The sequence below is a fragment of the Balearica regulorum genome, chromosome 3 (assembly GCF_011004875.1).
Source record: "Balearica regulorum gibbericeps isolate bBalReg1 chromosome 3, bBalReg1.pri, whole genome shotgun sequence".
Taxonomy (NCBI): Eukaryota; Metazoa; Chordata; class Aves; order Gruiformes; family Gruidae; genus Balearica; species Balearica regulorum.
In genome coordinates, this window is record NC_046186.1 from 102840205 (window position 1) to 102867181 (window position 26977).

Sequence of the window (26977 nt, forward strand, 5' to 3'; positions counted from 1 at the left end):
TTCATTTACTTAAATTCAGTACAGTTGACTTTTGATCATATTTTCCTACCAGTGAAATTGTATTTGATGACTTTCCTAGGTAACTGCATTGTAGCACTCTGATGTTTAAGCATCTCAGGAGAGTAGTTATCTCAGGACAAACATCCTTAGGTATGTCTCTCTCTCCCTGGTATTCCATTAAATTGAGACTTCACCCAAGGAGGCCTGGAAATTCAGAAACTCAACAGCCAATAAAGATTTGAGCTGTTAAGCCTTTTCCTACAGGGTCGTTGACTGTCCCTTTCTAACTTTAGGAAAGCTGAACTCCTAACTTTAGGAACTCCTTTGGGCATGGCTAGATGGAGCCATCTCCTGGCCAGACAGTAAAGAAAACTCTTGATTGACTATGAATGTGTCCTAACTCCTGCCCTGCTAATTAACCTTGCTGTAAACAAATTAGGTATAAATTGCAAAGGAATTGCTCCCTGAAGACTGGCAGAGTTAGGGTCCTGTTTCAGTTTATAAACTTAACACACCAAAAACTAGAAAGTAGCTGAGTGGATGCTTTATGATACTTTCTTGTGCATTGTATGAACAGCTGGAGAAGAATGTGAACCAATGAGCATGGTTCATTACTAGTTGCTGACAGAACAGAGGCATGGTGGTAATCAACCATTCCTTTGAATGACAATAAATTTGGGCAAATAATCCCTAAAATCCTGTTTGACTGGATTGATGTGAGCTGGATGATGTTAACAAATTGCTTAATTTCTGATATCTTGTTTGTCTTGGGCTGTGACAAACTCAACCCTTTGGTTGGCTGTCTTCTGTTCCAGACGGAACCCTGTCTTCTACCTTACTTGTGACTGTGCAGGTGTCAAAGTATATTCATTTTTGCAATATGGATTCATCTCTTGGATAGTTGAGTAAACCACTACAACTCAACGAATTTTATTGATGAAAAGGCTTATTGGCATGAGAATAACAAAATTTCTGTCTATGAGGGCTTCCATACAAAGATAATAATCAGTAAAATTCTTTTATTTGCACGTAATCTCTGTGATGATTAGATAGTAAGTTAGGAAAAAACATTACTCTTCATGGGAGCTGATCTTGTTCTATAACAAGATGCTTGATATTTTGGTGCCAATTTTCCTTTGACTGCTTCAATATACAGGTACATGAAGCAACACATTATGTACCTGTACAGACTACTTTAATATGCCTGAAAAAGTTTTACTGTAGGGTCTCTTGAATTGTGGGTAGATACTCACATCAAACTTCTACTTGCAGCAACCCAAACTAGGAGCCTGGTTTTTATTTGTTGTAACACAGCTGAATTGCAAGTTTAAGGCTTCTGTTTTATTGTACTGCGAGATGTGAAATGTGGGTTATTTTGTGTTGTCAAGAGCTCTGGATGAACATAACTTTTGTTTTTGTGTGGAAATAAGACATCTGTTCTCTATAGCTGTATTGTACCTGGAAGCTCTATTACAGACATCTCTGAAATTTATCCTTTTTACTTTAACCTTGGAAGGAATTAAGTGACTGGTGCTTACAGCAGTGGGATTCAAAAAAGCTGCCTTCAGCTAACATCTATTTTATCCACCTTTTTTTGAGTACGATCAGTTCAGCTCACATCCCTGCACCCTGATTTCCTCCTCTGCAAAATGGAGATGATAATGTTTGTTAATGCAGGTGCTATTCTCCTTTACTAGGGCTAAAGGATTCATGTAAGTATTGAGATGTGTTTCAAAGTTCTTGCAAAACTATGTTTCTCAGGATATGAACATGTTACATATTCCAGAGCAATACTTAAAATTTACTACAGCATTGTTATTTGGAACAGGTGGGAAGTCCTTTTATTCAAGCTATCCTCAATGACCTCTACCTTCAATAATGATAAATCAGAAACTGATTTGTTTGTGTTCATTTTTAAATTATTATTAATGATTAGCAATCACCCTCTACAATCTGCATACTTGAAATTGTGTTTGGAAGAGTGGATGAGTTTAGATCACTGTTTATTCAAATTCAACAAAATGTTTTGCTATGCATTTTTCCATGGGTAAGAAAATAGAAGAAGTTGTAAGAAACATAACTTTTTTTATTAGGAAAAACATTAATTTAAAAACAGTTTTGCACTTAATAGTTAAGTCTGTTTTAATTTTAATTGTGTTGTTTTTTCAGGGGGATCAGATATTGAGTACCTAGATTTTTATAAGCCAGTGGTGTGGTTCTGGATCCTTGTTGGGCTTGCTTACTTTGCAGCTGTCCTCAGCATGATTGGAGACTGGCTAAGAGTCATATCAAAAAAGACAAAGGAAGAGGTAAGAACACTTTGAAAGGGGAAGAAATACTACTTTTTAAAAGATTTAATTAGAAGCCAGGTGAGCTTATAGCTGCTTTTGCTCTTAGGGCATGGGTCAAAGCTGTTTATGTATGAAGTATATGCTGTGGCTCAAACAGCAGCAAACTTTGTAGCAGTCTGGTCAAATACACAGTGATTTTTACATGGCTGCATATAAAATTAGATTAAATGTATTATTAAAATAAGTGTATATGCACATCTGCACCTGACTTACAGGAAAAACTTATCTAAAGGGATTATTCTAGACAGTAGAATGTAGTCTTTATAGTAGTTATATTCAAATACCTTTGATAATTTTATAGTGGTAAGAGAATAAATGTTTCATATCATGCAAGGTATTGAAATTAATTATTTAAATATGCCTGGTTGTATTTTACCATAATACCTAGTTATTTGTAGTCAGATGCATTGCTTTCAGTTCCAATATATTTTTACTTGTCAATGTGTATTTATCATTCCAATGATGCTGCAATATTTTACTTAAAATTTTATCATTTAAGAAATGATAAATGTTAGAGGATAAATAAAACTTCCTTTGGCAGCTAGCACACTTCAAGTTTTACTAGAAGTTTGAGAAATAAATTCATTTTGTTTTAAGCAACGTATTATTTCCCTCTAATTTAACTTCAGTTCCTCTGCGCACATCAGTTAGTTAAACATAAAAGCTCTAATTTCTTTTTGATGGAATGAATATGTTGGTTACTGTGCAGTAGCCTACTACTGAGATCATTTTGAATAGTTTTCCTGGCTATAGGGCATGGCATCAACACCTAGATGTAATCCTGGCAATCCTTGAGTTCCCAAAGCCCTTGCTGTAAAGGGCAGCGTACCCCTGGATACCCTCACTCCCTACAGGCCCTCGGGGTCCCTGCCGCTTTCTGACCGCGATGGTGACAGCAGGCAGGAGGATGGGAGCTGGGCACTTGGGTAGGATTAAGCCCACCTTGTGAGGCACGTGGGGTGGGCAGCCCTCTTTATTGCCCTTGCGATGATCATAGCTCTTTATAGTTAGAGACGTCATTGTGGCGGCTCTGCTCTAAGTACACTGTCACCAAGCATTTCATAAACACTTAACTCTGAAGCAGAGGACAACATTTATTTGATCCGTTTCATTTGAAGAGTATCATCTTTTTCTCCTGTGCTGTAAATTTGAAGGGATATTTATAACTTTCCTCACACAATGAGCTTTACTAGTGTCCTTCACAGAAACGGAGCAGCGGGTATCGCACAAGTGTTCCCATTTGCAAGTTCAACAGTTTGCAGGATCACAATTTTGTTTTCTGGAAAAGCACTGAGGGTGTCTTTAACACCCAACCTGCATGATTTACACTGGCTGCAGTAAAAACCAATAGATCATTTCAAATGCCATTAACTTGCATGGTGGGGTTTTTTTTTGTTATTTTGAACTTTGGAATTAGGTCGGTCTAGCCCATTTTTCCCTCTGCACATGGAAGTTGTAAGAGCTCGCAAGTACGTGTGGTGTTTCCCCTGTGCGCTCTCCTAGTGTCGAACTGTTCTCAACTTGGGGCATTTCCTAAACTGCATTTAGTTTCCCTGGGTTCCTCATTTCTAGATTCTTGGAAAAAAAGTGATATAGCTGAGGCACTATGACTTGGGACTATGCAAAAATACCTTGTTCAGGCTTGGTTTTGTTGCATTTCCTCAGACACTGGTGACAGTTTAGTTCTTCACGCTACTTCCTAGAATTCATCTGGTCTCTAACCTCGCTCTTCGCATACCCTTCCAGTAAGGTCTCTGGATGAGATGCTATCTTGACTATAATTGTATGTAGCACCCTGAGGGTTTAATCTTGTTTACAGTGACTCATTATCAATATTATTATAATGATGATAATATATTAAGAATGTTTGAATTTTATGATATCTTATTTTTACTTTATACTGAAGTTATTTCAATATAGACTAACTTTGGAAAAGATTTAAAGAAATGTGAACAGAACAAGCTCATGGATTCCTTTAACATATTAAACACGTTCCTAGTTTTATCAAGTAAAACTCCATTTGCCAGGTTATGCAGCACAGTGCTATGCCAAACTTTCTTTTCTCAGGCACCAGGAATGTATGTCCTATTTCATCTTTCCATTCGTTCTCACCTTTGTAGCCTAAACAAGCAGATTCATTTTGTCTACAGAAAGGGAAACCTCATTCTTCAGATATATCCAAATTCTTTTGGCTGATGCAGGTACTCAGGATTTTGCTGTATATGAGCGTTTCATGTGTTAGGTTAGGCTAAAGACAGACATAACATAATTCGTAGCATTTGTTCAATTAATCATATCTCTGATGTTCAGAAATCTCCGCCCCCCCAACTTCTTAAGCCATTGCTCAGACATGTCTGAGAATTCGTAGCAGAAAGAAAGTGTTTTAGCAGTTTAAAAATGCTAGTTTTAAAAATGACAGAAACCAATTTGAGAACTGAATTATGGCATAGTACAAGTTGTGTGCTAGTTAGAAAATATGAAAAATTATTTCTGCATTCTATCGTAATGATAATTTGTAGGAAGAAAGTTATAAATATATTGCATCTTGTTGTAAGATTTGCTGTGTTTGAACAGAAGCATTGCATTGTACGAACATTCACTTTACAGGTAGCTTTTTATGATAAAAACTGCTGCTCTTAGCTCATTCTTACTATCTGCCTAGGAAAATTTGAGTGAAGAAGCTGAGGGAATTTAGTGGAAATGTAGTCATCAAGTCTCCTCTATGCCAGCAGAAGCCAGAGGAGACTCTGATTTTCTTGTCTTGTCTGTTTTATGAGTTAGACCTAAATTTACAATGGTCTGTTCTAGCTTCTGTGGATGCTGATTATAGCAGAGGAAACTATGTGGAGTTCAAATCGAACTAGGATTTTCCATTGCATTCATTTCTACTCAGTATGGTTCTTTAACTGTCTAAGGAAACGTTCGGTCAGTCCTTGGGGAAATAGCTCATTATACCTAAAGGTAGCCTTCAAAATTAGAAACAATGTTATATACTGAAATCTACTGGGAGACAGAGGCTATGATAAAATCTTTAGGACCGTAATTAATGCACCCTGAAAACTGTCAGTGTCTTATAATTCCTAGGAATTATATTAAACTGTTTCAGTCTTCCTTCATGAAACTTACTCACTATGGGTATCAACTCCTACAAGATTTTGTGTAGGATTTGTACCTTTCATGAAAAAAATAGTAGTAGCCTACCATGTTTTAGGGAGGGAGCATGTCATTCAGTGGTGATCAGTTGTGTTGGTTTCAGCAGTCTAAGACCAAGCAAGCCAAGTCTAGTGAGTTGTACCAGAGTCCAGGATGAAGACAGAGGGGTTGCAAGTGTTGAAAAACCCCTCTCTTTACTTCCCCTCAACAACCAAAACCGTATATCAGCCAAGGTATTTGATATCCCTTTTGATAGGCAGCTCCTTTTAGCCTTTTCCTGTAGTCTAAAGAAAAAAAAAAAATTTAGCATATTTAGGGTGTATATTGTGAAAGGAAACCTTCATATTCCAGGAAGCGAGCATGCTGATAATGAATTATTACCTAATATCTATAGTCCTGTTCCCATTTTTCTTAATGCAGCTGCATTGTTCTTAAAAGCAGTTTACATAAGACTTTGTGGCAGTAATGCATTTCACTGTTTCAACAAAATAAAACATCTATTTTTTTTCAGGATACTACCAGGAAAGTTTGCCATGTGCAAGTGGAACTGAGCTGATCAGATATGCACTGATCCACAATAATACTGTATTTTGATATTAAAATCCAGATATCCAGAATGTCTGTCAGTTGCTCAGGTGGCTTTTGTTTCCTGAAAAACTCTTGAGAGTTTTGAAGGCATCAAATGGGGAGGGACGTGAAAGACAAGTAGAGACAGAAGTGGGAGTTTTAGAAGGATAGATTTGCTGCTGGAAGCAGCTCGTACAGTAAGATAGATGAAGTGTCAGAAAGTCACTGGAACATGCTGTGTGCTGTAGTCTTAAGTAGGCGATCTGTCTCTGAAGTTCAGCTTCAGCTGTACTAGCTTGCCTTAAACTCCCTCCTCTTCATTATTCTCTGTACTCTGATTACTCAGAGCACTTTTAAAGTCTTCTCATTTTAGTCGCTTTGAAAGTTAAAATTTCAGCAGGAATTTCTCCCTTGTCATATTTTTCTTTTACTTCAGTATGCAGCAGCTTCTGAATTTCAGTGTTTCCAGCAAAAATGCCTACCCAACCAAAAATCTTAGCCATTTGGGCTATAAATTTCAAATTCCCCCTTTTTTTAAAAAAAAAAATAAATGCTTATGTCCCTTGGCCTCATGATATTCTCTTTGTTAAGCTCTAGTCCAGACTCCTTTCAAATCAGTGAAGATGGGATTCCTCTCCAATGTAGATACCAACATCTGACCTAGCCATCTACATTCCCGTTATAGTCAGTGGAAGGAAATGAGTGTTTCTAGCATGATCCATGTGAATTTTTTTAAGGCATATACCATATGAAATTAATTGCATCCTGGAAGAGCCCATTCTCCTCACTGTATATCAAGAGTCCAGGTGACTGACTCATGTTAGACATTGGCCTAGTTTGGACAAGTGCTTTTTCATGCTGGGTGTCTTTCTTTTGAGTTGAACAATATGGATCCAACTTCAAGACCAAGCCTAAAATTTCATGAGAAATAGCACACTCACTTCTTGGGGAAATTCAAGAGGCAATTGTTATCTTTGATGTTTATAAACAAATTAAACAAATTTGACTCATCTGAATCATCACTCAGTTTAATCTTCTTGGCATCAGTGGCAGAGCTGTCTCTCATGCCTGTCAAAACAGAATTAGCCTTGTCATGACAATGCCATGGAGATTATCACACTCCCTATAACATTTGGTTTCTTTTCATTTTTCCTAGCTTCAGGCTAAGGGTGCTCACCCAGCATAAGGGTCCCAGCCTAAAGAGAACTTGAACCCATCTCTTAGATTCCCCAAAGAGGGACCCTAAATGAAGGCTGTAACCATGAAAAGATGAAACAATGGGTGGACCCAAGTAAGAAACAGTTTTGCAAGGGTTTAGTGAGTTGAACTGCCATACCAGGCAAACAGATAGGCCTCAGAGGCTATTCAGTGAGGGTGTGTGACCAAGGAGGAGGACGGAGAAGTTCTTTCAGTGGTGGTGAGCTCTTAACCTGACTCTTGCTGTTTTAAGAAACAAAATCTGCTCACTTAAAAATGAAGGTGATAATAACTCTTCAGCCTGGTGGGCTACCCAGGTCAATGGGTAGGTCAGACTGACTTGATGGAAGTCTGTTCCTGGAAAGCACTTAATCAAAAATACGTGTGGAAGACAGTCATGATGGCAAAGCAATAGCATATGAAGTGCTTTTGCAAGGCAATGATTAATAGGAGTGACAATTCTAGGATGTGCAAGCAAGTGGCATTACTGCTGCAGATGTTATTAAAAGGTATATACCAGAAAACAGTCCCTAGATCTGTGGTCTAAACTTCAGAAAGAATGCAGAGCGCTACAAAAATGGCAAAAGAGCCATCTGAAGAGAAGTCTGCCTAGCATTAAGTTTTTCCAGTCCATCCAAGATGTTCAGAAAAGTGTATTTGAGAAAGAATGGCCACATTCAAAAAGGTGATTGTTTCTAATAATTTCTGTGAGATGGGGAAAAATATAAAATGTTTCTACACTAAATACAGCTGTGGGTCTCCAAATCTGACTAGTGACAGGACAAAAAAACCCCCTCAAAAATGGAAGATGGGAGTCCAGTCCCTCCATAACCTCTCTGAGTCTCAGATGTATGAAGAGTGGTTTTGGCATAAGGAGAAGGTAGAAATGGCTGACCTGGTTTTGAATGCCATTTTCTCTTCCCTTCTCAAGACATTATAAATCATCCTGGTGGTGTTCTCATCCTGCCCTAGCAACAGCCTGTAATACTGAGTTTCTGTATCGATCACTCTTTTACAAGTACACTGTAGTACTATCTGTAATAAGGAATATGAAAGAACATGTTGTTCTGCGAGTCCCAGAAAACTGGTCTGCTGATGGTTTTTGACACTTCTTTTGAGATGTCTTCCTTCATAGCTTTGTGCGCTTTGGACATGTGATGCCTGCTTAACTTCAGGTTCAGTGCACGCAAAGGTAACATCTACACCACTATCATTTTGGTGTGGTATATATTTATGTTGTTTATATTTATATTGTGCATCTTAGCCGGGCATATGAAAGCCAGAGAGAGACACAGCTGTTTTGTTATTGCATGCTAAGTACCAGGTCCTGAAGCGATGGATGCTGGTGTGGCGCTGGTTACAAGAGGCATGCTGCCGAAACACATGTCCACGGAGCAGCACAGCACGCTGTGGCTGCCGAGGTCGGGGGGCACTGTTGGCACCTCGCCTGCCAGCCCCTATGCCTGGTCCTGCTCTCCCACAGCGCTCCCCCTTGCCTCGCCATGTTGACTGGACGGTTCAGGGGAGAGGGAAATGCCTTCTCGGGTAGCGATGGTGAGAGCTATTGAATTTGCAAAAATAAGACTGGAGCAAGTGACTTCATAATAAGATAAATTGATTAAAGAGAACTCAGTTATAGCAGTGGCATTTCTTGGAGTTAATTACCCGTGAGGATTCCCTGAATGTACATTATCATGGTTTTCATTAGGAAATCTTGATTTTTGGAGACAAGATGTAATCGATCCTACAGGTTACTGTGACAAATATACCTGTGATTTAACAGAGCGACATTTAATCTGGAATCTGTTCAGCCCACATCTTCATGATTAACATTCCTGAAAACTTTAAGCTAATCTTAGTGCTTGGATATTGTTAGGAAAAGACAGCAAAACGTGTTAGTAATGCAGAGTGTGTATGCATTTGGTAGCCGTCTTGTGGACGAGCCCCCAGACAAAGCCAGTTCAGCAGAATAACCTTGCATCTTCAAGAAGTTGTGTTGGCAGTGAGGAAACTGCTTTGCAGTCATAGATAAAAAGGGCTGAAGAAACTATGGAATACTTCCCTTTACAAAGGATGAGTGCAGTTGTAATACTAGTGTTGAACAACCAAAGTGGAGCTTTAGTATTTCACACAAAAATCACTCCAGATATTGACATAGAAAGTTAAGAAATAAATAGTTTTTACTGGAACTTGACCATGTAGTTACAATAGCCATTCCTTACTCAGTACCAAGGCAAAATTAAAAGTCCTTTTTTGTTTTCTTTAGCATATCTTTATAAGCTAAAAAAAGTCGAATGAGTTTATGAAACAGTTGTTGTCTCTTTCCTGTGGGAGAAAGTTGAAACAGTCTTTCAACTGCCTGTGGCTTGGGTTTCATTATGCTTCTCGTATGATTCTTAAAACGTTTGCTATTTCTGGCCACAGCAAAGTCATTGGCTGTATCATGCAGACAGAGAATACACGCTGTTCTCCTGAATCACCTTAGGCTCGGCTGGTAGAGCTTGATGTAAACCTAAATAGTTTCTTGTGGTTAATTCAGGTGGATGTCATTCACTCTCATCAGGTGGAAAGAGGGGTTGGATGGCTCTCTGAGGTAGATGAAGCCACTAAATAGAACAGCTGATTTTGATAGGAAAATGTCAGCATCTTTTTTTATCTTTGGAAGTTTCTTAATAAGGCAGAACATTAGGGACTCAGATAATCAGGCCAATAACTTGTGTACAATGTTGAGACACACAGACATACGCAGCTCTATGCATACTGGTGTCTGATGGGCAATATTCAATAGCAGTTCTGAGGAGGTATCTAACATAGGAGTGTTCATATTTCTGGGAAAACAGAGGTAAAACAAAATAAATGTGGTGACTGTTAGTATATCTGGTTCTGGTTTTGTAGACATGATTTTTTTATTTTATTTTGTAGGCTACCTGTTTTTATCTTGTTGAATCAGACCATGATAGAGCAAAAGGGCCATTTCTGCATCTGCCATCTGTCACTTCTCCACAAAACATATTCCCACAGCTGCCACCATAGATGTTCTTCCACAAAAAAATAATCAAAATTCATGGGCTCTCTGCATTCCCGTTGGAGAATGTGGTTTATTTCATCCAAGGCATCAGATGTGCTCATGGAAGTTATGTGGGTGAAACCAAACAATCATTGCTCACCAGAATGAACTCACAAACATTACTTATTACAGGACTGAATAATCCAATTTCCAGTGGGAGAGCATCATTCCCAAAACATTTCTGACCACCATGGCTACAAAAATACAACAACTGTCTATGTGATTTAAATGTTACTGCAGAAGGTGGCAATTTCACAAGATAGAATCTTTTACCCTCTAATATTTGCCTGAAAGAGGTACATATATAGCAGTCAGGGGAACAAAAAAGATCACGTACTGGTTCATTTGTGCCATTCACTTTGAAATTAAAGTCTGGTAGCTTAAAGACCTTAAAGACCTGGTGTAGAAGAGTGCTCTGCTACACAGCTGAGGTCCTGACAGAATGAAGGACTAGAAATAGTAGTCAAACACCTGGGAAGGCTCAGCATGGGTATCTCATCAGTGCCTGTGGTATTTCTATGTTGCATTTTGTTACTGCTTACCTTTTAAACACAAGTAGAGCACAGTCTTCTCTAAATACCTGTCCACAGATTACAGCATAACAGAGTTTGGGTACTTAATGCTAAAATTACAGAAATACTAAAAAACAGATAATTGTGACAGGAATTTATTTAGTTGGACTATAAATGAGATTCCCTTAGCATACAGGAAATGCACAGGCTTCAATAAAAATGTCTGTGAAACTTGTCTTTTTCACTTCTGCACTCCAGTCTTCTCTAGCCTATAGACAACTGATGTAGTCAACATAAATTTGCGGACAGCTGTAGCTCAGGTGGGAAGAAGTGGTGTATGCTTGCCCAGAACTGCAGGAAAGTGAGATGGCAGATAGACAAACCCTCCTACCCACGCAGGGAATCAACCCACCCAGCAACTGCATTGTTAAACCCATCAACCCTCTCTGTACCTATTTTTTTTTTTATTATTTCATTTAAGTGGGACATTAAGAACAATTTCTGCAAATGCTGGATGAGTTTCTTGAAAGCTGAGACAAAATGTTATGTACTCTTCTGCCTGGATAATGTGACATGTACATGCTCTTTCTAGTTTTATCTCTGAGTAGCATATCATGGAGAGGTTAATTGGATGTGTTATTTTTAAGTAACAGAAAAAGTGCATTGGAAAGGAAAAATGAAGCTGTGAGAGTCTGGAGAATGCGTTAGGGATAAATGTTAGAATTTATATACTGAAGAACATCTAGACTGTTAAGAATATCTGTAAGGACGGCCACTTTTTTCCCTAAAATGAAGTCAAATTGGTATCTCCAGCTCATCTACTTGCTTTTTAATTCTTTTTTTTTTTTTTGGCTTGCAGTAACATGGCCATTGTAAAATGTATGAGCCCTGTATGCCAAGGGAAACAACATATAGTACAGCTATGAAATAAAAAGCTACACACATTATTTAAAAAAAAAAAATTACCATTATATATGTTATGCAAGAAAATGAAAATTTTTTTCCTATTTGGTACTTAGTGGTTTAGCTCCTCCCAAGCATATCATAACTTTCATGTCATATCTGAGTTCGATCTAAGCAGGATATCTTTCTTCGCACTCTGTAAACAGAAGTAGATTAACTGGTCATACTGTAATCTTGAGATTTTTCTAGATTCTCCCCGACAGGAGAAAAACTAAGGCGAAGTTAAGTTAGACAAGCGTGTATTCATTTTGGTCTATTTAAAGGATGTCCTTAATTAGGCTTGGCTTTTTTTTCTGTTAGACCACAGATGTGGCTTAATTCAAAGTACAGATTACTCCATGTAAAGGTTATGGCTACATGGCGTGTGCAGTCCAGACCACACTTAATAGGATGAGTGGTCTTCCTGTGTGGTGGGCAGTTTTCTGTTTTCTTTGTATAATTATTTGGTTATCTGTTGTGAGCGGAGTGTCCAGAAAAATCCCCAAACTCCTGACAAGTATAAGGAATTAGAGTAAATGTACTGAAGAATGAAGCAGGTGCTTCAGTGTCTTCACTTTTTTCTTTTTTCTTTTAGCAGTAGCATCTCTTTGGACATACTTACATTCTGGGTTATGCTGTTGGCCTCTATTCAAGTGTGGAGCTCAGCTAGACAGTGAGAAAACTACAATGTGGTGATGAAAATGAATAGAGAGTTTTGGTCTTGTCAGTGATATTGGCTGAGAGCCAGTTTTAGGTCATTATTCATTTAGATGGGTTTTGGCAGAAATAGGTGAAGGAATGGTTGCTCAATGTCCATGTTTTTTCCTAGCTCTGTCAAATTCAGTATGTCTGTCTTTAAATGATACTGGTGATAATGTATGTGCACAGCCTGGGGGCTGTTTGGTCATTCAGGAAGTTCAAGCAGTATTTTTTTTTAATGTATAGTTAAAAACAGACAAACGCCCAATAAATTAAAAGTGACTTGGACAGGAATCACTTCAAAGACACACTTCAAAATTGTTCAGAGGCTGTTCCTCATTATATCCCAATAAAGTAATTGTGACACTTCCACCACGGGTAGACAGAGATACCTTAACATAGACATTTAGAGATGCTACTAGAGATGACCCATGGTATTTGAGCCATGCCCGTGGGGCTGTCAGATACGATGCAGAATGTGTGGGATATCCAGGCCCATCTGCAGTGGTATCTGGAGGCCTGGCAGCCTGTGCTGGGCAAGGAATTGGCTGTTTATTTGGTAGAAAAGTATCTGGCTTTTTGTGGTGACGTGTGCTGTCTGGAATACTTAGTTGTGTATACCATTGACAAATTATCAAGAAATATGGCGTTGAGACCTCTCTTCCCTGGACTTGTAAGGCAGTTGAGTATTTCTTCATAAATACATAATAAAGTTACTAGCTGTTGATGTTCAAAGTACAATGTTAATAAGTTAGAGTTGATACTTCTTGTGAATTATGTCTATCACCTTGCAGTCTAATTTGGATTTTGATGTGGAGGAAGTCAGTCCTGAAGCTGGGGTAGGACCTGTGTCCCCTTTACTATTCCCTGAAGGTTAGGAGTGAGCAGCATCACCAGGTTAGCACTGCTTATCATACGGCTGAGTCAGGTGCTATCACTGTGACATGTTTTTCCTACTACCTGTGAAATATTTTGTGTCATTCAGCCTTATGTGAAGTACTCAGTTGTCAATAATTACTGTGACTAAGAGGCCTCTTCCTCGTGTCACATTGTCCCCAACTATGACAGCTGCAGAGTCTACAGACCTGTGTGCTGTAATGAGGCACGTGAATTGGAGAAAAGTAAACAATTGTTATGGTGGGTAGATAAGTTTGGGTTTGAGCAGCATAGGCAACTGGCATTTCAATCACTTTGCATAAGACGTTTTGTGGCTGTCAGCCCCTAGATGAAGAGGAACTGTAATGCCATATGATAAAATGTCATACCCTAAGGACACGAAGAACCTGAACACATACAGAAATGTCCCTATGGATAAAGGAGGGATTAAATTACAAGAGCAAGTTGCTTATGTACACTGGCAGTTAAAAACTGTACATTTCTTTTCCTATAACCTTTTGTGCTTGAGTTCATAAGTGCTATGGAATTAAGAGTTTTATTCTGAAGAGATAATATTTCTGAGTGCATTTCAGTTCACACAAAAGCTGGGGGCTGAAAGCAATAATTTGGGGCACACACAGCACTGAACTTCTAGTTTCTTATGCTGTGCCAATTATCTGTTTTACTACTAACGCATTTCAATTCTGCTTAGCAATAGCACTGCATTTTTCAATTTTTTTTTGATGATTTTCCTATAAAACTGAAATTGCGCCAAGCAGCATCATAGCTCTGGTCTATGGGAAGATAGAATTGAGTCCACCACGTTCATGTTCCACATCTCCTTAATTGGAACATGAGCCCATCTCCAAAGGCACATTTAATGATGTTCTTCAGCTGGCTGCATGAACTTGCTTCTCAAAAGAAATCTAATTAGAATTTAATGATCAGATATCCTAACAACTACAATTTTAAAATTGTCCTGAATAACTTACATAAACAAGAGTTAAAATATAGCAGCTTGCCCTGTGCAAGACAGGTCCATCACCAACATGGGGTGAGGTGGGCTGGCGAGGGAATTGTGAGCCTGTCCTCAGGGTCACATGAACTTGTTTTCCTCAGAAGCGTGGCCAGCTTTTTTTTCTTTGCTGGGAAAGCATGAAGGAAGTGGGAGCTGAAATTACTAGTGAAAGGAAGGTTAAAAAGCATATGGGGAGACAGTTCAAGATGTTTGTAGCTGCCAAGACACAATTTTAAAGCTACCAGTCTAATAACATCCCTTGAAGGTGACCATATGCAACGCCAGAGATGTGCGCCTGAGCAAAATAAGTGGTCTGGTGAATGCTTACGCAGCTGGTGAGGGATACAAATGTGTAGGGTAAAATAGGAGCCCGTATACTGGCTCTTTGTTGCCCTGGACAGACGCATGCTCCAGAACCTGAGCAGCCTGCCTTTAGGAAAGCTTTGGCGAAGGACAAAGCTGCCCCAGGGTGTGCACTGATACTGCTTATCATTTTTATCACTTGTTTACTACAAATATTGTACTAAAAATATTGTAGCAACTGAAATGTTTCAGCATTACAGATTTCATTATTTTCAGATCTGAAGTGCAGTGTGTCTGATCCTAATTGCACAATTTAAATACTAATAATCATTCAGCTGGGCAAGTCCTCTGTGTATTACAGATAATAATCCTTGTTTTAGAAAATACACATAATGGGTCCACATTAGTCATCTGTGTAATTCACTGAAGCTGAGACAAATGTAATAAAATGACCCCTGGGTAAAGAGATCTTTTTGTTTTGTTTCTGGAGGGGGAAAGTTTTCCTGAAACCCTGTCACTCCTGGGTGAGCTGATTATTTTTTACCTTCGTTACATTCCTGTTTTCCAATGCACTGCAAAGCATGAATAAGCCCATGGCCACTTTTCTCTGATGGCTTATCCCCCATATTTCTCTGCATTAATTTTTTTTTTTTATTTCTGTGCTCAGAGTCCAAGCTTGCTTGGCAATGATTGAAATTCTGCACTGAGCAGTACCAATTAGACTAATTTATTTAAGTGGGTTAATTCTTCTGAAATGCCTTGCTTTGGAGTTATATTTATCAGCAGTCTTATCTTCCCTGTGCTATACTTTCCAACTATTAAACTGCCTACAAAACAGAGGTTTAAAGAGAAACAACCTGTTTCCTTTGCAGTTATAATGAGATAATCTCCTCAAAAGTTGCCTCCTCTACATGTATAACTTATCTGATATTGTAGCAGAGGTCTGTTTGAAATACAAGAGCAAAACTATAAATAGCGTATAAATTACAAGGCCATAGTTCAGCTCAGACTATTATGAGTGAACTGTTCAGTCTACCTCAATGCCATCTCTGAGGAAAAATAAGGATAATTTGGGATTCTGTGCCAGCAGCTGCTTTCCTCCCCCTCCTCAGCTGTACTCTCAGAGCTTATGCTCATGGGGTGCTCCAGCTTTCCTATTTCTGAAACACTGAAATGGTGAAAAGAAATCTTAAGGGGTAAAAATTATGGTAGTTTTTAGTGAAGTGGATCAGCCTTTGCCATAAAGGCTGTCGGTATAAGCACATACAGAGTTAGAGCACAGGAACTGAACATGTAGTAGGGGAGATAGATAGATATATATATATATACACACACACGCACGCACACATTCACAAAATGGTGGCAATGATACAAATGAGCACCTTGCAGCCAACCTGACCAGAGATCTGGACATAGCAGGGGAAATACCCCCTCCAGCTGTATGGTAATTGCACAGCAGCCGTGTGCTGCGTTTCCTTTGGGTGCGATGGGTAACAGCTCCCGGAGTCCCACTCTGCAATTGTCTTCATGCTGCTTTTTAGTGTATCGTTTTGGTGCGGTCTGGGTGGTAAGCAGACACGTTGTTGACATGACTGAAACTGCTGCTGTATTAGTGCTACGTTTGGGCAAGCACAAAAAAGAGACAATACAAGCAGCTGATGTTTTCCTTTAAAAAAAGCTTTTCTGTGTAAATTTAGAAAGTTCTTTGCCAAGTCTCCCAGGGATCTTTCCAGAGATGGTAAAAGTGCTCATAAATAACCCTGCACCCTAGTAACAATACATAGCACAGCCTGGATTGCTGGGATTTCAGCATCCCCTGACCAGCTGGGTACTGTGCAGCTGTCAGGGCTCTATTGTTGACTGCCTATAATTAAAGAAAATTTAGCAGAAAAGATGTTTATTGTGTTTTCAGAATCATTGTTAACTCTTACTAGTGCAACATTTCTTCTTGTTTAGTTGCTCTCAATAAAAGAGTGAGCCTGCGGCATGAGAAATCTGTGCGGCAGCAGCAGCTCTTTGATAGCCCAAAGGCTCATTGGGCTCTTGAGCCTAAACAGTGTCTGAAGTCCTCAGCCCCATAACGCTTCCTTTTTTTTTTTTTTTTTTTTTTTCTTCTTTATTTTTGCCACAGGTAGGGGAATTCAGAGCCCATGCTGCGGAGTGGACGGCCAACGTCACCGCAGAGTTCAAAGAAACTCGAAGGCGCCTGAGCGTGGAGATCTATGACAAGTTCCAGCGGGCTACCTCTATCAAAAGGAAGCTCTCTGCAGAACTTGCCGTCAGCCACAATCAAGACCTGACTCCCTGCAAGAGGACCCTATCAGTCAACCATCTCACCAGTGAGAAGGACATCTTGCCAGCTCTAACAAAGACGGACAGCATTTACATGAATGGTTTAACACCACACTGTGCAGCAGAAGAGATAGCTGTTATTGAAAACATTAAGTAGCCATGACTTTGGATCCCAGTCTTTGAGAAGCTCTTGGCTTAGACTAGCCATTTACCTTTTTTTCTCCACCCTGTCGATGATCAATGCTAATAGCATTTCATATGTGTGCATGAGCTCCACAGAAACTACAGTCCAGAGTTACCATCGCATCTCTTCAAAGACACAAAGATGAATGGCACTTCTGTTATCGCAAGATGCTGGAACAAGCAATGTCTTCTGCCTTTATCTGCCCAGACTGTTTTTCACTTCTCCTAATGTGCCATATGGCCTCAAGAATGAATCACACTTGTTTATGGTAACAATGTAGCTTTGAGGGATCAGTCCTTAAAATTTCAGGGTCTACCTTACTGAGCCTAGGAATGGACCATTTCTGGACTACAACACATTTGTAAATGGCAAGAAATTCTTATGCAGCCTTTTACCTAAGAAATTTTTGTCAGTGCCTTATCTTTTGAAGAACCAGAACCTCTACAGTTCCTGTATGGTTTTTTGTTTGGTTGGTTGTTTTGGGTTTGTTTTTTTTTTTTGCATGAGAAGTGTATTTCATTTGAGCTTTCATTCTTCTTGAAACGATGGTGTTTTAAAGGTGTCTGTCATGAAGATACCAACCAGCATGAATGAATGCCAAAACTCAACAATCGTCAAATGATGTTCTTAGCTCTAAATTTAAAGGCACTGCGGTTTCAAAAGTTGCAAACATTTCCCCCAGAAGCATTTTGTTTTACTCAGGTCCAGCTGATACTTGTCCACACTGACTTGTAGAATTTGCAGACTCTGTTCGGGTCTTATTTTTTCAAGCAGTGTTCAGCAGTTGTCTTTTTCTCTGCGTCAGATGTACCAAAAAATCTGCAGCTTATCTATCACTAAATTATTTGGTAGATGACAAGAGCAAACAAAAATTACTATTTTGAGGAGAGGCAGGAGAGGCTTTTAATTGCTGTATTCTAATAACCACATCCAGAGAACAATGCAGAAAAATACAGCGATTTTTTTTTTTAATAAGCATAAACCTTCTGCCAGATATTTGCTCTATGAAAAGGATTCTTAACTTCCTCTTTAAGTCAAGTCACACCAGACGCCATATGATATTTTACCCAGGAATCCTGCTGGAGTGCTTTCCTGAATGTCACACTGTACGGTGGCTGCCTGTGCCGGAGCTGTGACTAACGTGGGAATGCAGTTGCAACTGGTATCACTGTGACTTTCTACATTTCAAATAGAGATGGCTCTGAATATAAGTGCAGGCATGAAGAAGAGCTGATAAATAGCACAATCTGAATACCGATGATTGTTCAGACAGGATAGGCTGACGAGAAGCAGATCTAAACCAGACTATGGGTTTTCTTTATTGGTTTTAAGAAAACACATTAATTTTGTATCTTCTGTTTTGCTTATAGGTGTACATGAGATTCAGAAGAAATGCAGGGTGGAATGGATAATTTTGCATTTTTTTCTTATGTTAGTCTATTGTAAGCTGGCTGTACATAAAATGAATAGAACAGGCCTTAAAGAATAATTTAGGCTCTGTGTAAATTAAAAAAAGAATGGGACTTTGCTGATTGGGCATGATTCAAGTGGCAAATCTTACAGCATCTCTGACCATTAGATAACATGCAAGATATGAATGTTAATGTTTTTTGGATGCTTAGCTTGTTTTCTAATAAATATAAGTTAATATGTAAATTCAGTCAATTCAATGTAAATAGCAGTCAATTAACATTTACAGAGAGTACGCTTTTAAAACTAAGGAAGTTCCATGACACAGCACCGAGCGATGCTCTTATAACAAAGACCTTTGTCTCCCCAGCACAGTGTTCTGAATGTCCACATGGCGAGGGTTCGTCTTGCCATGTACAAACTGTGAATTGTAATGAAAAATAAAGTTTTTAATTAAAATAAGCTTTTCTGAATCTCCTGCTTGCTACAACTGGAATGCTAAGAAATAATTTGTGAAACTGATTTTTGTGCTTTCATTGGTTACAGAATATACCAGTTTGCCACCTGCTTTAATTTAAGCTGGTTTAGCAATAAAGGCTTGACTCACCCAGCACAGAAATTATTTTTTTTTCCTTGATATTAAAAAGAATGCTCTTTGGTTGCTGTACCTTAAATTGTGTTTCTTGCTATTTTATTTCAAAAACTCGGCAGGCTGCAGTTTCTCCTGCCCTGTGCTACAGAGCTGATGGCGATTGCTCCATCCTTGCACCGAGGGAGGTGCGGGGAGCTCTGACCTGCTGCCCTGACGCTTCTCCCGAGCTGGTGGTAACCTGCAGAAGCGTGTGACAAGCAGCTCCAAGGGCAGCAGCCTTTCGTGCTGGAGCAGCCGGTTCTGCAGCGAATATTGTGCAATGGCCTCTTTAATTAAGCCTTGGCCAGGAGTATGATAGCCCACAACTGTGTGGTGGTAAGTGAAGAGGAATGTTTTCTTATGCTGTTCCATTCTGATTTTTGTGGGATGTCTCGGTGCCTTTTTGGATCTGATTTTCAGAAAGGGACTGGTAATGTTTAACGTTTGTTGTCTTTGACACTCAGAGATGTGATACCTTAGGTTAAACCCTTGGATCATCCTAAATAGTGTGTTTCCATTTACCTACCTACGGAAGTGAGTTTCTGTGTGGTTTCTTTCATTTTAAAGAAACTTTCGGTGACCTCAGGATCTGCTGAAAAGCGTATGTTGTTTTGAGATCCTGTGACAATGTTTGAGATATTATTATGGATGTTTGTTAAATCTATTCAGCTTTTATTTACCTTCATTTCGTATATGACCTCTGCAAAAAGAGCCCCTGTTAATTTATACATAAAAGATACTGTTTCTTTTCACTTTTGTATCAGATCTAAATTATCCTACCTTATGAAAATAAATTACACTAATTTGCATGTTTGGAACAAAGCATTAACAAATTAAATCCTTTATTTGTAAGTTTAATAACTCAAGAAGTCCAGATGGTATAAGTAGGTAGAGTTACCATGATCCAAATATGTCTAGTACCATTAATGTTATCGGAAAATCTTTTTCTCCCTCTCTACATGCAGTGATAGCAATCCACAGCATTTGTGATCTAAATGAATGTATAAAACTTGATGGACTCTATAAAGGTTTTTCTTCTTAATATAAAAGTCTGCTCTTACAGGAATAAAAACTCGTGTCTGTCTTGCCTTTGGAAATCTTGCATAGCTCACTTTTTGCTTCCAAATATAAAGCTACAAAAGCATGAATTAGACTTAATGAAAGTCCACTTGTAACCTCTTTCCTCTCACACACACGGAGACATTTCCAGACCATTAGGATACTTGCTACTTAAGCAAGTTTATGAAAGTGGCATTTCAGTTTGGTAGAGGATTGTTTTCTCTTGTACTGCCAATCAAATACCATAAAAAAAAGACACTGGCCAAACACTTTTGGATGGGAGACAAGTTCTAGCACATAAGAATGTGTAAAGGCACATGTGCTATCTAATAAAATAATTTATTTCTCAATGTTAGAGGAAACATTATATTAATAAACAATCTGGAATACGTTAAAGAAGTAGCTAGAGATAATCTGTATTGTTTGCTGTTGCCTATGATAATCCTGCCTCTTTCTGCGTTCTCTGGTGTACTACATCTGGTAAAGTGTCCAGAGTGTCTATGTTGGTCAAAGCCTCAATTTTTGGATAGCCTTGCATGAGAGGCAGGGAGATCGAGTCACAGATAATTTTTCATGCTCCATTCTTGCTTGAGTAGTACCAGTGGAAGAGCTTCCTTTAGCATCACCTCTATGTTTTGTAGCTCCAGGCTGCCTGTCCTCCTTTTCTCAATATTTAGGCAGCCTTGAGGTGCTACTGTCTGAGCTGCAAATGGCCTGGAAGGGTCAAACCCAGAAGCTCACTGAATCTCATGAACATCCTAGCTGTGCCTTCCTCTCTTCACCTCTTCCTGAATATATTTATACACACACACACACACACACACATATATTAGAGGAAGAAAGCAGGAGAGTAACATAGGAACCCACAGAAGTGCTGAACCTCTAACGGGACCACCCTTGAACTGGAATGGACCTTCCTTAGGTCACTAAGCAAACCCGTAAGACCGGGATGGCAGATGGGAGAAAATCTGGTCTGTATGTTTGTTTTGAGTTCTTGCTCCTCCAGCATTATTTCTACACCAATGGTCTCCAAAGAGGAATACAGCATGCCCCGTGGAAGAAGAAATGGAAGGCTGCTCTAATTAAAGTCAACCCTACATCCTCATTACCAGTCTACATATATATATAATTCTGTTTCCTGGGAAGGAAATTTTCTTGTCAGGGAAGCCACATGTAGTGTCGAAATACAGCAGTAATATTTCTAATAAATTGCTGTCATACAGTTATGTGGTAATTACCTTTTCTTTCCTACCTTGCAGTACTGTTTGAAAGAAAAGGATTTTATATATTAAGAAAAATAAATATTTTACATGAGTTTGTTGTAGTTAAAGTAATTATTTTCTCAATGAAACATGAGTAAGATTTTTTTGTTTGCGTTGCCCTGCAGATTTAAATGAACAATGTAAACTTATCGCAAACAAAGTGTTCCATTTGGGAAAAATAGAGAAGATGTTGATTTACTGTTATTAGAAATAAAAAGTTGTTGAGCTACACAGAGATATTAAAAATGCTAGCTCTTTCATTTGACCAAGCATTCTCTGCTTTGCCGAATTATTGTTACAATTGTAAAGAGCCTGTGTGAGAATTGATTGTAATAGGTTTATTATACACAGAAAACTTGAATGTATCAATTTTAGACCATGGCTTATCATGCTTTCACAAACTTTCAGAGGAATGTGTTGAATAAGTTTATAAGCAGGTACATTACTTATTATAGAACATCATTTTACCCTTTATACATAACAGTAGCTTATACAGCTTTTTATTCTGGACCAAGATATGTTTGTGCCTTCAGTATATATCGACATTGTTGTATAATCTTAAATTGACTAAAAACCCCACTTTGGTACATTGACTATTGTTTCATGTTAATTTAGTGGTTTGACAATATAGCTCAATTCAAAATCAGTATCTTAGAAAACCAATGGACTTCACAGCTTTTTATGAATTATAGCATTCTATCTGCACTGGTGATACAATAAATAATTCATTATTTATTGTCTGTTTTAGTTATTTCTAAATGTTTAGCTGGTTTTCTAGTCTAGATGCCGTAGATGGATATTTACAGAGAAAGCAACTAATCTCTCTATGGTTTGTAATTAATACATTATGACCAGGCTACTGGTAATGGAATTCTTTGTAACTATAACTGGGATAATACATTGTGTTCCGTCTCCAATGTTACTAATTCTTATTAGTAGCATTCATTAAACACTCTAGGGACACTGTTTTTTCTGGGAATGTCACAAGAGTGTTTATACAGACATCTTTAGTCTGACTTTGGCAAATGAATGTCCTCAGTGAGAAACTCCTTTAAAAGGATTAACTCAATTGTTAATTCTAGCTAATTCTTGAGACTAATTATATGCAGCCAGATCTTCATCCTCTAGAGAAAGGCATATAATATGCATATAACAGAGATCCTGATGGGAATGTACTATTTGTCATTAGCAATAAGTAACAATATTCTGCAGAAGATGAACAACAGCCTGAAAAGACTTCTTAAATTGTAGTTTAGTGATAGCTCCTTTTTTTTCCCCTCATGCTATTAATTTGATCCTTCAAATTAAACAGGGAGATCTGAGAAGTTTTGCTGAAGAGATACATCTTTCACAGTAAATATATTTTAGTCTTGTTTGACTCAGGGGAGACAGACTAACTTTGGATGACTAGAAATATTGAATCTATTTGTTAAAAATTCTCTTTCTATGAGAGAATACATTGCTATATTGTTGATTCTGATTTTTATACCAGTCACAAATCTTGTTGTTTTGTATAGATTTTGCATTTTCTCCAAGGATTATAGTATTCAGTATTCATGCGCTCAAGCATGCTAGAGTGATGGAAAAGCCATTCCTAAAGTTGTTGGTTGTTTTTTTTTTTTTCCCTAAGATCATGGTTTTGCCCAAAGTTTCCCTATATTTTCTACCAATTTCCTGACAGTTAAGTGCTAAACCCAACAGGGATATCTGAGTATTAAAGTTAAGAGCCCGAAAGGGGCAAATATAGGATGTGTCCTCACAAGGTAGAGTGCATTGCTGCGGTGGACAATCCCTGATTCAAGTCCACTAGATCCAGCGGTAAACATGATCAAGAGAGGTTCTGCTTTAACTAGCACAGCCATACTTTTCATATCCTTTTCTGTAATTTATAGAGTATTTAGAAGAACTTGTTACCTTTGCTTGTTTTGTAGCAGGAGAGAGGAAATTTTACAGACTTAAAGGCACTGTATTGCACAGTTGGCCAGAGTATTACCCAGGAATTGGAGCCTGGGCCCTTCTAAACTACAGAGTGAAAAAGTCACAAAGTCTGAATCCTTTTTTTTTAATAGAGAATACCTTAGTGGTTTGCAGCAAAAAGGAGGATAAAAAAATTAGGCTCCACTGTGAAAAGTGAAAGTGGGAGTAACATGTCATCTACTATTGTGCGCTTTATAAAGTGGAGGTGGTACAGGCACAAAGACCTTTTCATTTCTCAGTGTCCTTAGAGACTGTCAGAAGAGAGTCAGAGTGTAGCCTGCATTTTATCAGTGTACTCTTGCTTTTTTGCAATCTTTTTGCAAGCTGTGAATGTGCACCAGCTATAAGTGTATTGCACCGTTCTGGGTGCCAGTTGACTAACGCTGATGGGATAGCTTGAAAGGGAATTAACTTTTTCTCTTACTTGCACTGCACAGGTGGAGTAAGAAGAGATGGGTTTGGCATTTGTAGGACAGGAGCAGCCTTTGGGAACAGGCACGCCACAGATGAAATTCAGTTTTTCCAATATGAAGCCCTTAAAACACTGTTTTATGTAGAGAAAGGGTTTTGAAAAAAATTGATTCCTATTTGCTCCATCAAGACCAGAGCAAAGGCTGCAGGGAGGGTTTTTTTATCACTGCAGCTCCATGCTGCTTTTGAGCTTGGCCTGTCTTTTAATGAGCAAGATTTTCGTACAAAATTAGCACTAGAAGTGGTTTCTACGTATGGACTGAAAATATAAGAAAACAGTTCCATGAAAATTAGTAAAGAGAAAATTCCTCTAAATTCTTGCTCCTGGTTGGTGATCATGGAAACCAGGTTTAGAACTGAAATTAATTTTTATGGTCAGCACATTAGCTGCTTTTGCACATCAGTTTAACTCTGCTAACGTCAATAAAGTTCTTCCATACTTAGTGTCCTTTAACAGAGCCTACTGCTCCAAGAGTAAAGGATTGCAAAGGAGAATATCTAGAGCCCTTAACTACAGAGCATACCATAAACCCTTCATCCTTTTCATTACAGTTACTCCATACAGAAAAACAGAATACAGAAATGCATAATTAGTTACAAAGATAAGTCAGGATATCTTCCTTTCTTTTTCGTTTTGTTTCTGTTTATGTCTGTAGGCTATAGTTAAATGACTCCATACATTTTAATGTTTTTTTGACTCATTGAAGCAAATTTATGTGCTGTATGCCTCTGGTTTGTACATTTTTGGTCCTATTAGAAATCAATAGAACAATCTCCAGTGCAGGTGGAAAGGGTTATTTGTGAAAAAACAGACACGAGAAATGGTAAAGATGGACTAGGCATCTGTTAGTGTTTTCCCCATTAATATGACAGAATATTTGAAAACAATATGTTGCTGTGGAGATTGTGACATGACACGAAGTATGACGAGGACAACTTCATCGTGTGCAGACCTCCATGGGCTGCCATTCCCTGTGGTGCCTAACACAGCTGTTAGAATTGCATGCAACCAAAATAAAGCTATTTTCCTATCTCTTCCAGCTTGTCTGCCTGTCAGTTTGGTAATTTTGCAGCAAAGAGATCTTTGAAGCCAGTTGGAAGAACAGAATAACAGGGGATACTGACCTGAAAGGGTCTGGGGGCAGCTGCAGTGATTACACCAAGTTTTCAAGCGTGTTTTCCTCCACCTGGGCTATTTGGGAGCTGTGCAAGAGACATAGCTTGACACTTGAAGTGTTATCTCATCACTGCAGATACATAACTTTGATTTGAAACTCTGTGTATGCCTCCACTAAATCTTATACTGAGATAAATAAAACAAAAATAAATTCAAAGAAGCAATGGCAATTCTTGGGACAGTAATTATCTCAGGAGCTTTTGATGGTCGGTCTGTATTTGAGCTTTATCTGAAGCAAGTGATTCTTAATGCAAGTGCAAAGCATTGCAAATCAGGGTACCCTGAAGTCAGGTCCTTTACACCTGACTTCATATTCCTCCGACATCCTACAGATGATGATAAAAGCCAGACTAAAAATCATTAGCCTGAAAAATCACTACAAACAACATCAGCCAAACAGTTCAGTAGAATTCCTTCTTTCCTCAGAATTTTCCAGCAATATCCCACCACTATGACGTTGCCATTTTTTTCTCTGTGTTTCTTTCCATTTTTTCTGTTTGTTTTGTTTTTTTTTTTTAAATTCTATTTTAAATTCGCTGTGTTGTACAGCAGTTACGAGTTTGAAAGTTAGGTTTATGTACTCCAGTTTGTAGCTGATTCAGAGAGGAGCAACAATAACCTCTTCAGGTAACAATTGCATTAGGATGTCTCAAAAACACATTTTGAACACCTAACATAGGAAAGAATTCTGGAATTGCATTTTGTTTTCTTTTTACTGCTACAGGTTAGTGCCAGCATGTGCTTCCCTTCGTGCTTGAGGGAAGCTCTACAAGTATTTAATCTCCCTTTCTTCAATCACTCTAAGAAATTCTCTTTTGCTCTGATAAAAAGGCAGAGTACTGTTTGGCTACTCTTGTGCCAACTTTGGTGTGGTCACTCATTTTGTCTCCATTTTGTTGAAATACTCCACGTCTGTCTGTATCCCTGTACTTTCTCTTGTCCTGTGATTGTAACCTTTGGAGACAAGGATCATCTCTTTGCTCTCTGCTGTACTCTCTGCTATGTACAGTGAGGTTCTCTTTTCATGGCTGGTTGGTGTTTTAGTAATGCAGATTCAGGGCGTGATCAAGCAGTTGCATCTTTTCACTAAGTTGGATACGAAAATGCCTAATTTCTTTCTTGTAGCAAGGAAAATGTGTTGTCTTGAATACCTCAATCATGCAGACTACCAGGAACTTGTACTCCCTTGTTATCTTGGCCACCAGCGGTTCACTTATCATCTTGGATAGCTAGCAAAGTGCAGGGTGATTCTGAAGAAAGAAAAAAATGTTGTGCACAGAAGAAATCTTTTTGAATTAGGATGTTAAAAAATTGCTTTGTGTTTGTGAAATTAGGATGATGCTTGAATTCTTAAGCAATGCCGTTTACTGGGAATGATTTGTGGCTCTGTAATAAGTAAATAGGGTCACCATATTGAAGAGTGTGGCAACAACAGAGAGCATGTTAATTTTGTTTGTCACAGTTATTTGGGAGCACTCTAAACAACTGTTGAGTCACTCGAGAGCTAAGCACCACAGGACCACTCACTTTTTTCACCCTGGTGGGATGAGGAAGAGAATTGGAAGAAAAAGGTAAGAGTCACGGGTTGGGATAAGAACAGTTTACTGGGACAGCAAAGGAAGAGGAAAACAACAACAATACTCAAAAGAATATACAAAACAGGTGATACACAATGCAATTGCTTGCCCCCAATGCCCAACCAGTCCCTGACAAGCCATCCCTTGTCCCCAGCCAGCCCCCGTTATATATGGAGCATGACATGGTATGGAATACCCCTTTGGCTAGGTTGGGTCAGCTGTCCTGGCTGCGTCCCCTCCCAGCTTCTGGTG

General features: G+C 38.6%; 1 protein-coding gene across 1 annotated transcript in view; it reads left to right on the forward strand.

The window, feature by feature from the left end:
* Positions 1–19030, forward strand: part of KCNK2 (potassium two pore domain channel subfamily K member 2) — a 77848-nt gene extending 58818 nt beyond the window's left edge. The window contains exons 6-7 of the mRNA XM_075749250.1: positions 2170–2309; positions 16817–19030. Of these exons, the coding sequence (XP_075605365.1) occupies positions 2170–2309; positions 16817–17134 (458 nt within the window). The 3' untranslated portion in view covers positions 17135–19030. The remainder of the gene's footprint in view (positions 1–2169; positions 2310–16816) is intronic.
* The last annotated feature ends 7947 nt before the right edge of the window (positions 19031–26977 follow it).